The 12,477-nt window shown below is 36.7% G+C and overlaps 1 protein-coding gene across 3 annotated transcripts in view; it reads left to right on the forward strand.

Annotated features, from left to right (window-relative positions):
- ITFG1 (integrin alpha FG-GAP repeat containing 1) overlaps window positions 1–12,477 on the forward strand; it is an 85,995-nt gene that overhangs the window by 68,245 nt on the left and 5,273 nt on the right. For 2 of the 3 annotated variants that reach the window (XM_082319123.1, XM_082319124.1), the window contains exons 15-17: window positions 9,404–9,528; window positions 10,399–10,481; window positions 12,153–12,270. In XM_082319123.1, coding sequence (XP_082175249.1) covers window positions 9,404–9,528; window positions 10,399–10,481; window positions 12,153–12,270 — 326 coding nt within the window. Of the gene's footprint in view, window positions 1–9,403; window positions 9,529–10,398; window positions 10,482–12,152; window positions 12,271–12,477 lie in introns of those variants that run through there. The other variant, XR_014228940.1, reaches the window with a different exon arrangement.

Below are 12,477 nucleotides of genomic sequence, written 5' to 3' on the forward strand. Positions count from 1 at the left end.
GATTTCTTTTTTTGAGTCTGTATAAGTCCTGCAAGAACTTTTCAAAGTCACGTTTTCTGAAGCTGTTATATTAAGTTTGTAGCTAAACTTTCTTCTTTTACAAGTCCTACTCATAAAGTTCAGTAAATGTTCTAACTAGAATTACTGGCCTACAGGTTATTATCTTGAAAAATAGTCTGTTACATCAGAATCGTATTCTATTTGACTATCAAGAACTATCTCAGTCAGCACTTCTATATATGTGTACTGGTGGGCAATACCAAACCCACATGGCATTTTTGTGCCATGTATAAACCTACAAAACATCTTTTCCACAGTAAGCTTTCAAAAGCATGGCATCAATATGCTATTTTAAAACTAATTTTCATCAACTTATTTGCATTCCTTATATAATATCGTGGAACAATCCATATCTGAAGCTTTTAATTATATGAAAGCAATAATGAGATAATCTGAGAGTTTGTAATCATGTTTTTAAAATAATTCATCTCTTTCCCAAGAAGTAATGTGAGTAACAGCACAGTTCTTTTTCTAATGAAAACAGTGCTCACCATTCCTTCCCTCCCTCCCCCAGTGCTATTTGTTGTCCTTACTGGTGGCCTTAGCAGGGGAACAGTTACTGGCTGGAGCACTGAAACCAAGCTATCCAGTCACCTTAAGTTATCCTTCCAGCCCTGGGCTAAGGTAAATCATACAGTACTCAAAGAAATGTCCACCTTTGTTCTGCAGGTCTTTCGTTCTGAATTATGGTATCTTTCACGTATGCAATATTCATGCAAAGAGTAAAATAAAAAGGCACATATGGCTGTCCTTATCTAATTCATTTTAAGGTTCTTTGATCTGCCAAGCCTTAACTACAGGAAATTTGCATAATTACGAGAGTTTTTTTAGAACATTGTTAGAGTTATTCTCTCTCCTATTAACATTCCAGTATGTTGTTAAAAGATAGCAGAATAATAATTAGCGCATATTCTGTGCTTTTACTTTCGCATTGCTCAATTCACTTGTAATCTTACAACAAGAAATACTATTAAATTAGCTATAAGGAATAGCAATTGCCAAAATGAGCATTAGAATTGAGAAGTACTGGGTCTTACATCTGCGGTTAATATCTCCACAGACCTTCCTTTTCTGAGAAGGAAATTCAGTTGCAACAGCTTCTTCAAATTTTTAAGGAATTTTATGCTGGAGATCAGATCAGGTCCAAGTGTAAATCTGGGAGAAGGACGCAAACTCAAATTTAAGTCATGCTTTCTGATCTGTTTCCTGCGATCTGCCTTCTCTACTCCCCATTTCTTTTGGAGTTGTTATTTTTAACGTGACCTCACAGTTAAGTATGAGTGTCAGCCTGGATTTTCAGCTCTACATCTGCATTTCCAGGCTTTTACTGGCTTCTAAGAAATTTCTAGTATTATTCTGACACAGTGTTTTTCAGCTGAATCTTGTAAACAACAATGCATAGCATAAACTAGAGTATAACACCTAGGGTATAATATCTAAAGTTGAGCACACAGAGTACATCAAAGCTGTTCTTGGGGTGGGGGGAGGATACTTAAGATGAATTTAGTAAAGCTAACCAAATGCAAGCTGCTCGGCTTTGTTGGTTTTTTTGTTGTGGTTTTTTTTTTGTTGTTTTCTTTTTTTTTTTTTTTTTAAACTTCAGCATCCTAAAAAAGTCATTGTTGATAATTAAATAGTAGCCCTACTAGATCTCTTCCATTTTGAATAGAATTTCGCTTAATGACTGATGCCAGTTAGATTTCTGCAGGTTACATCTGTACGGCTCTATTTGTTCACAGTGCTGATCTTGGCTAAAATGCAGGCGTGTCATTTTTGCAAGCTGAAGTGGGTCCCAATAACGATCCTTTGTGTTTTCTTGAGGCAGCTACCTACTTGATACGTTTGGTTTCATTTATTTTATTACCAATAACACAAACGGATTTTCTTAGAACTAATGTCCCTGTGGACCCAGAACAACATAAATAAGATCATATACTTTAAATTTAATATGGAGCAGCTGTTAATTTACTGAAAGGTTTTCAGAAACTGCACAAGGATGGTTTCATATTGTAGCACCAGCACAAGACAGGCATTTGAAATTTGTTATTGCAATGTTGCCTGGTCAAGGGCTAAACAAGTGAAATGACTGGGTGGTCCTGTAGAGACTTCATACTATGAACATCAGGCTGCCTTTAGCCATCAGCATCTTCTCACCCGGTTTTTCCTTCTGATAGCCCTTCCCCTTGCACCACAACCCAGTTTTTTTGTCCTCGTGCTTGCTTTTTCCCTCTTTTGTGTAACATCCGAACCCTCAGACACTTTCTCTTTCTCTCCATTCCTGGCCTTGAATTCTGCCCGTCCGCAGACGGGAAGGTAGAAGGATAAGACTGGTAGCTATGCCTTGCCATAACCGCAGCAGTTCTGCCCGACTGCGTCGTGCGTTGACAAGTCAGGCAGCTGTAGCAAAACCGCTCACAGCTCCCGCTTGCCGTTTTTGTGACAAGGACACCTGTGGGGGGGATGGCCTGTTACTCTGCAGCATGTGGCATACCCAAAATATTTTTTATCTCTATTTTTGATGTACCACGTGTCTCATGTGTACCAGATGAAGCCTTGTGATTTGTGCAAGCCAGGCCCTACCTGGCTGGAGCTTTGGGTTGATGCATTGGTTCATGTTTTCACTTCCACTTAAATGGAATGTCTTCTGTGTTTCAGCCTGTGCTACAAACATCTTAATTTTCTCTCTTAACGTAAAAATATGCCAATAGACTTAGTTTGAAATAAATAGGGTCATAGTTGCAGTTTGTGTCTACCAAAAATATTAATCCTGTGGGCCTGGAACAACAGAACAATAAATGGTTCAATATCCATACGTAGGCATAATATTATCATATGAATAGAGTCATTGAATTGCTCATAATGGATCAAGTCATAATTTGTTTGAGCAACTGTATGACTGAAGCTGTAGGGACGGATAGCCTTTGCAATTCTCATTTCAGAGTTCTTTCATTTTGCTGGTTTTGCTTTGCTTTGTTTTAAACCTTCCATGGCAGAATGACCTTTCACATGCTGTTAAGTCCTGCCCTTCTGGTTTTTTGAAATCTGCTTACTCTTCCCTGTTGCTACATTGAGTTCTCATGCTGTTTAACTAAATTGGATTGTGAGGTGAATGCAAATGTCTAGCAGCTATTACAGTAATGCATTTAAACAGAAACACTGCAATATATACCAGACAAAAACAAAATAAGCTTAATTTCAGTAGCCACTTGACATTGCAGGATTCAGTATGTAGAATTCCACTATATAGAAAGAAGAGTATATTCATGGAACAAGCTGGAATTATTTAATAATTGAATAGCTAGATTCTGTTAAGAGGGATTTTCTGGCTGCTATAGGTGGGGATACCCTGCTAGTATGTTTTTCTATATAACTCTCTCTTGTTTAGAAAACTTACATGAACTTGCAATGTTGCATGCAATATTACCAAACTCTAAATATTTAGGCATTACAAATAAGACAACTTTCCCCTGAGCAAAGGGTTGGAATATCAGCAAGATGATAATTTTATTGTTTGTTTGGGTTTTTTTAAAGAGTTTTTAAAGAGGTTCTAGTTTTACTTCTATAATTTTATGGTGTAAAGTTATTCTTAATGAAAACATATATTCTCATACAAGTGCATCAGATTTGGGGTTTGGGCTTTCAGAAGTATCACAAGCGTTAGCAACGCTGCAAGTAATAGGTATGAAAGTTGCAAGTGTGTGCTTTCAATCCACTTTCCCCAGTTATTTCTGGAACTCCAGAAAAAGGTATTGCAGAAAAAGCTGAGAAGCGAAGTTACGTACTGCATTAATCTAGAATTTCCTATTGTGTGGACTAATGGAGAGGCAAACAGCTATGTCAGAAGAGGGAGGCGTCCTCAGCCCTTAGAAAGTTGAACTTGCTGTTGCATAATTCTAAGTAGAAAGAGCTCTTTCTCCACTACATTTTTCTTCCAGCCTACAATTCTAAAGGCAGTAATAAGGAAACTGAAGTAAATCTTTCAACTAAAGCCAAGGAAATCAAATTCTCCAACTTTCTAAAAAGTGGAGTTGTTGGTGGTTTTGTTTTGTTTTGTTTTTTTTCCTAAAAGCTGCTTTGTAAATTCTTATGCATATTGCACAAGTCTTTCATTATTATCAGTTATATTTTCCCTTCCTTTTGCAGTCCGTGGTTCTGGCATATTTTCAAATAAAATAAGGAGCTTCCAGCTTCAAAAGATGGGGAAACACTTTGGTGTGCAATGTAGCGCAATACGGATAATCGCTGTAATGTAAATATCACTGTAGTGTTTCAGCTATGCAGCTTAAGTGACACGTGTTCACTGTGAAATTTTACCTGACTCTTGAACTGGCTTTGTCTTATTCCAGCTGTTGCATGCATGTTGTTCACAGCTATGCAGCAATTTCTGCAACTTCTGCAGAAGTTTTTTGGAATAACTTTCAGTTTTTCTAGGATGCGTATGTGTATCTAATCTACAAGAAAGCAGTCATTCATGTGTTGACCTCAATATTAAGGTATTAAGGTGGACGATGGTACAGAAGAATTTAGATCCAAGTCTGAGACTAGAGACTACAACTCAGATGCTATGTTTTACACAATGAACTGGTTTTTTTACCAGAAAATCTACCTACATTGTCAACAGGTACAAAGAATGTGTGTCTACAACAAAGCAACTCCTTGTTATATTTTCTAACTCTGTTTGATTTGGGGTTTTTTTTTGACAAGTTGATTCACACTTCACAAGTATCTTCAGTTACTATTTTGGTGAATGTGTTAAAGCTTCTGATAAATGCATCATTTTGCAAATTAGAGGAAAATACAGCAACTGGAAGAAATACCAACATAACATTTTTATTTATGAAAATATATTTAGCTATTCAGTTCTCTAATATATTGAATTTGCGGGACTTTCGAAAGCCTAAATGTTATTACTGTATTTTGAATTAATCTGAGTGGCTTTAATGGACTACTTAACTGCAAATGATATTTTGTCAAGAAAAGTGTGGTAAAAAAAATAAAAAGAACGGTGCTTCAGGAGACCACAGGTTTGAAATCGGAGTTTCCATTACTCTACACACAGCTGTGTGTAGTGATCTTCTATGTTCTGCTCTATTATTCCACAAAATAAGCTTATTTAAACTGGCTGAACATCAGTATTGTGAATCTATTTATGTAGGTTCAACTAGACTGTTCATAAATTTAGTATCACACATTATCAGTTCTGTTTAAAGAAACAATAGAAAGCATTGCTTCTACATGTAAATGCAATCACCTTCCCTTCATAAAGTTAAATTGGCTTCATTTAAGCACTTATGCTGCTTAGGTGTAGTCACCCTGAAATAAGCTGTTAAGGACATTGCAATTTAACCCAGGGCATGTTGCGCTACTCTTAAGCTTTCAGCAAGTTTACAGCAGCATAATGGAAACGGAAAGGAAATGCCTTAATTCAGATACAAGACAAGTAGTACTGTGCGTGTTATAGACGACACATCATTCTGTTTTTCGGACAAGACTTTCAAAAGGTTAATGATATGTATTGCTTCAAATTTTATATGCCAGACTTCAAAAATAAGGAGATTGATTCAGAGATGCTCAGAATGATTTCCAAATATCAAACTCTGCAAAATTTTGTAAGGTTTGGCTATCCAACATCGTTAGCTATTTCTTAAAAATTTGGTCTCTGACAGGCTGAAACCACTGAAGACCATGTCTTAAGATGTTGAGGTTTTTTACTCTGCCCAAGGTTTTTGAAGCAATAAACTTAGTGACTTATGATTTAAAACAAAAATATGAACACCAACACCTACACCAATACCATAGCCCATGATATCTGGGTGTTTCCAAATAACTGGTGTGAAACAAGAAGCATAAGGCAAAAGACATAGTGTTGAATAGTCTTTAAAGTAGCATTAAAAAGTAATAATGTACAGCATGAACAGGAGGAGGGTTTTTAATTCTTGTTTATAGTAACAGTTCTACTGATGAAGCAAAACAAACTGTGAAGCAACAGCCACTTTCTCCATCTTGCTTGCACAGACTTCCAAAAGCTTAAAGAACAATCTTACTCTAAGAAAGAAATCCCACCTTCCTGCTTGAAGATGGAATGATATTTTCAGATCTTCTTGGAACAAGTAGAAAGCTGTTCACGATAGTTTTACAACAAAGCAAATAGCTAGAGTTGCTATTTAAATTAAATTTTGAAATATTTTCATAAGTAAATTAATTACCAGTGACTGAGAACTTCAGAAATTACAATAAACTGTTAATAGTATTGAGTTTCTCTCTTTATTTTTAATCTTTATTCGAGGTTTTTATGTTTCTCAGATGAACACTTGTCATTCTTAATTACTTGTTGGCAATTCTAGGTGGAACATTTGAGTAACCATCAAACTCTTACAGAATTTATGAGAGATGTAGGTGGAGTAAAGCAAGAAATAGTCTCAAAGATCTCATATTTGTAGTCAGCTTTAAAGTAAACGAGAACTTTTGATATGCTATCATCCCAAGTCCTGCTTAGCTAATATCTCCCAATTTTAAAGGCAAATAAAAAAAGGTACGTGCACATTTTCTGCCTGCTATGTAGAAGAAAACATTCCTTTCTGACCTTTGCAAATGATCTATTTACATCCTGAAGCATAAGACTTCATTATCCTTATCTTAGTAGGCGTAAGAACCAGTGTTGGTAGCCATGAAATTATTCAATGCTTTTAAGAATTCTAGCTGCAGTATCTGACACTCTAACCTCTTTAAGGCTGACTGCACACTGCGTATGACACTTTCTTTTATTTCCTTTAATTTAGTTGACATTCATTTCATTTGTATGATGAAAGAAAAAAGGAAGATCTCTGTTGCAGTCTCCTCATAATCCTAAATATTTCACTCAAAAGTCATTCTAAAAGCTTTTCATTGTTAAACATTACAGCAGCACCTTGTTCTTTTGGGAAATGTCCTTCAGAATTCAGCATTAGTGAGGCAAATTTTTAAAGAAAATCCTTTATTATGTTCTAGCATGATCAAATTATACATACTTTGTTTGTTTTTACAACTAAGTAAAATTTAATAAACCTACCTTTGTTCCTTGCTACTTTTATATTGGTAACCAGTGCTTTCAGATGTTATGTCCTTACTCTGATTTGAGAATTACTAAAATTTTAGATTTGGAAACTGAGACCTAGAGATTGAGCAATTTAGTCAACATCATGTAAGGGAAGTCAGTGACAAAGCAGGGACAGACTCAAAACTCAAGTCCTATACTGTTATCTCAACTTACTAGAAAAATCCCCGTTCTTAAAGAGAAAAGCTGCTCAGCTAATGCCGTCTGCCACAGATTCCGTAACCTGGGAATTCACCTAACAACGTACACAGTACACCTTGCCCTCACAACAGAGGACTGAAAGTACAAATCCTATTTAAGTATTTCCGCATCTACTTGCTTATCACATGGTTCTGCATGGGGAAAAAGTAAATCTAAAATACGCCTAATATTTAGGAAGACTGTTATTGTTTCTTTTTGCTAATAGCATTTTAGCTTAACGAAAAGGTAACTGCATCAATATGATTTTTCAGATCTCATCGAAGTGTATTTAGTTGACATTTATCTTGCCTTTTTAAATAAAATTATCATAGCTCTAAAATTACAATAATACAGAATATTTACCTCATGATTAAACAGGCCTGTTTCAAAACATGCCTGACGGCATATGGCCAGCTTCTTCCTAAAAAGCTGACAGAGGGCAGGGAGGCTCAGAAAAATAGAACCATGGAGTAATCATTGTATTGAATAGGGGTTCAAAATTATCATCATCCAACATACGAAGTAGTTTGTCCCCCATAAGAGGATACAAAGAAGCTGAAGAGCTGCTTCTGAAAGTAGGTGTCATATCTCGGTAGTCCCTTGGTGTAAGAGCTTTTATAATACGCTTGTACAGTCACTTTCCAGAGACTTCCCACTGGGATCACTGCTGCTTTATGGTGTCAAATCCATGCTTGCACTTATCGGGCTAGCTCCAGGAGCCAAGAATGGGAGTTTGTTTCTGTTTTTTCTTGAAAGAGTGTTTGGCTTTGCTGAAGAAGTTGTGGTGGTTGTTGTCTGGGAGTCGTGTGTTGTGTCCAGTGTGTGTCCCCTCCCCCATTTACCGCAACTGTGCAAGAGGCAGTGCAACTAGTATGGCCCACAGCCAGTTGTCTGAAGCAAAATACTAACTTTCAGAATCAAGCCTTGGAAGAAAGTGTGGAGAGGTAGAAAGGAGCTGGCTGTAAATCCATTACAAAATGTGAATTCATGTTCTTTAATTCACATTCTGTTATGTTTTGTCACTTAACGTGTAATTTCCAATTTCAGGCATAATCTGTCAGGTGTCAGAGCAGAGAAAAATCTGACACTTAAAAAATACTGACTGTACGTCATATCTTTGTGAAAAACTGTTTTTATTGATCACACAAACCTACTTGTGGTTGTCAAGTATGCCTTGAACTCATTTCTATTAATCTGGTGAAGGGCTGAATTCACTGCGGTGCTTATGAGGTGCTGATATCATTCCTGCTGTGGAACCAGATCACTTACTAAGAGGCTTTCTAGAGAATGAACAAAGAATCTACATAGGATCTGAATCAGTTTGCTAGAAATTAAAAGATTAAAAGATTTTTATTTAAATGGAATAATCGTATACTTTGGAAATGGGGTGTTAGTGAACCTGTTGATAGCTGCAACACCTGTCTGTTTCCCTACTGCCTTTTCAGGAAACAATGTTATTTTTCCCTTACAGTCTCGCCTTTAATTATTTAGAATTGCATGCTCTCACTTGGACCTAACTTGCAACCACTGTAATCCTGTTGTCATTAAATCAATTTATTATTTGAGAATTTGTTGAGGAGAATTTACTTGGGTAATTCTGTGACACAAGAAAAAACAGTAGTTACTGATTAACACTAATAAGAATTAAAGTGAACCTTCACACGTTGAGTCTGAGCTTGTAGATCAATGGGGCAAAAGACTTGACACAGCTCATATCAAAATAAACGTGGATAGCTGATTTCCTCTCAACTTGTAACAAATAGTAGAGATTCAGTTTAACATAGAAATGGTGCTCAAAAGAATCATTTTACCTAGAAATCTAAAGCATTTAGGCTGTTCTCCAACTGAGTGCCTACAAGTAGTTTGGAAATGGGGGACTGAGACTTTAAGAATTAAATAATCATGTGGTTGATTAAAGTTTTTTAAACATTTTTATTACTGTCTCTGAAATGTGTATTCGTGTAGAAAGTTGGTGGGTTTGGGGTTGTTTTTTTTTTTATTTTGTTGGGGGGGGGCTGGTTTGTTTTTTCAAAAACACTTACTTGGGCTTCTTTTCTAAATTTGTTTCAGCTGGACAGCTTAGCCAGTCAGCACATTTTGCTCTCCAGTTGCCATACAACGTGCTGGGTTTGGGACGTAGTGCTAATTTCCTCGACCATTTGTATGTTGGCATTCCTCGTCCTTTGGGAGAAAAGGTTAGTTGAGATTTAAGATTGTCAAGCTAATATTTATGATGTTACCTTTCCTAATAGAGTTTGGATGGAAATACTGCTAGGGGCACTTCCCCCCCCCCCGCCCCGCCCCACAAGAATATCAAAGAAGTAACTTTGAATACAGAGGAGTTTGGCAAAAAGGAACCTTGAATGCCTATTTTTTGGGGGGTGCATAAGCTCTGAAGCTACCAGTAAGACCAAAAGACGACTGAAGCTGTCTGTAAATGTTAGCACAGGTATATGGTGCTTGTTTATATGGTAAATGTGATTAGATCTGAGGGTCCAGTTATTATGGTCTCAGCTGTAAGACTCCTCCTGGGGTTGGTCTGGCCGGCCTGTAAACTCACATAATCCTTTCTGCCTCAATGATAAAACCATGATCAGTATGATGGGAGGTGGAGATTACCGTGATTATCTAATCTTCAGATGAAACATAAAAGTAGGGTCCTGACTGTTTTCAGTCTTTAAAGATCTGATGGTACTACTTTAAAAAGTGAGGTATTCAAATTAGCATACCAGCCAAATTCTGATTTGGATAATTGCTTTGCCTGCCTCCTTTGTAGAATTGGTTCTTTTCTTCTTTCCCTATTATGTTGTTGCTTTGTACTTTCTAAGCAGATGCTGTGTTTCATGTCAGCAATAGTTATTTTGCTTTTACCTTTTTTTTTTTAAAAGCACTTCGGAGCTTTCAGAATAAAAGATTTATACAAACGTAAGGGAATAACCAGTTATATTTAAAATAAAAAAAGAGCAACTGTTTTTTTGTTTCTCCTTTTATATGTTTCAACAGAGAATTTCTTTCAAGTGTGTTGGTTTGTTAGGAATTGACATAGCTCTTTGGTTTTCTTTCAGTCCATAAGAAGACAAGAATGGACAGCTATCATACCAAACTCCCAGCTTATAGTCATCCCCTATCCTCATAATGTTCCTCGAAGGTAACTTCAGCATTTTGATTTGCACTTCACAAAATTGCATTAATACAGAGTTTAAATTAGGCGTTATGTGTAGGTTTAAAAATAGTCACTTGTATAGAAAGTAAATTTAAAAACAATCAGGGTGGGGGGAGGGTCAGTTCTGTAGATGTACTTGCCTCTGTGACTAGGCAGAATACTTCTCAAGTATTTACACAGACACTTAGATAGTGCCTCTAAACAATCAAAGTCTATTACCAGCTCATACAAACAACCAAAATGTATTACCAGCTCAAATCCTGTAAATAATAACATAGATGTGAGATTTACCAACATTCTTTTTGACAAATTGCAAGCATGGTAATGATTGAAGCAAGCATTTTTGTTTCACCCAACATGCAATTTCTGTCTAGTTGCATATAAAAGCTTTAGTTCAGCCCTTCTGAATGCAGTATCTGTTGCCACAGGTATAAATGTTTTTATTTAAGCAAAGGTGAATGGGTTGGTTACACAAGAGCTTGAACGCTGAATTCATTTGGCAATTAAAATGTTTATCCCAGAAAGAAAACATGTTTCTCTCTTTGCTATTAGAGAAAACATTAGTCATGTATTCCAGCTGCTTTTTGCCGCTTCATCTACTAGTGAGGTCAGTTGCATTTATCATGCAGAAATGATTCTGACATGAGTTTCAGCGGTTAATTTTACTATAGGACAAATAACAGTTGAGAAGTGATGTGCCACTTGAGTTGCTAATTAACAACCACAGGAATAACATCTGCCAGATGAAGAAAATTTACTTATAGTCTTGAGGTATTTAAAGGTATGTGTTACGCAGAAGTTCTACTGTCGTCTTATCCTTAAACCGTTTTTGCTTTCCTATAAAGTAAGTTTATGGACACTGTAGAATAGCAGAGGATAGAATCCGCAGAAGAAAACAGATTTCATAATAAACACTTCTTAAATTTATAATTTTTTTAACATAGATATGTTGTTTCCTGAGAGGCCTCAGTGCTGCCTCAACACAGAGCCTCCTGCTGACAGCTTCCGCATGATAGGAAGCCTGGAGTACAAAAAGGGTGTTAACTGAGCCTCAGGACCCCATAACATTCGAGCGATGTCTTCCAGAAGCCCTTAAAGTGCTTAATTTTGTTGCTCTCCAGCATTCTCCTGCCATAATCAACTGGTTCTGTTGTGTGCCCCTTGCAGTCATCCCTGGGTAAACTTCAGACTGAGAGACACCCAACCAACTGGACCCCATGAGCCTGTCCAAGAGGAGCTTCTCATGGGGAGGAAACAATCTATCTTACAGGCTTATTTAACCCTGCTTCCCCATCTCCCCAAGTCCCAGGCAGTTTTGTGGAAGCCTTTCCTACCCAGTTTACTTTGTCCTGGGCAGGGGCAGGAGATAAATCTCCTAATGAGAAAAAAGTCAGTCCCTGAGGATATCCGTAGCATTCCTGGAAAGTTAAACAGAACCTGAATTGAGACATGGCATTACCTGGAAGTAATTACATTAAGCCATATATTTCCAAATAAGCACCATTAAGCTTCAGTCTCTAAGTCTCCTAGTTTCGGTAGACCAAGTTGTTACCTGTCTTACACTAGCAGGCTCTTTTCATCTTTATAAGTTAAATCTGTTTTCTGCTTCCTAATGAAAGGTATTAATGTTTCCTTGTATTTTTTTCTTTTGTATAGCTGGAGTGCCAAGCTGTACCTAACCCCAAGTAACATCGTGCTGCTAACAGCTATAGCCTTAATTGGTGTCTGCGTTTTTATCCTGGCAATAATTGGCATATTACACTGGCAAGAAAAGGTAAGCTTAATTAACTAGATTTTTTTCTATATTTTCTATACTATTTAACACTTCCTAATACTTTACAGTCTTGTACATTGGTTTTTTTGAGTAGCTTTCTACAGTATAATTTCTGATACAGACTGCATCGATTCCCAAAAGGTGTTTATTATTAATTTAGTATTTAGTGCAAGCTTAAAAATTGGCCTTGTTGTTATTTAAGCTCTA

The sequence above is a fragment of the Platalea leucorodia genome (assembly GCF_965183815.1).
Source record: "Platalea leucorodia genome assembly, chromosome: 8".
Classification (NCBI taxonomy): Eukaryota; Metazoa; Chordata; class Aves; order Pelecaniformes; family Threskiornithidae; genus Platalea; species Platalea leucorodia.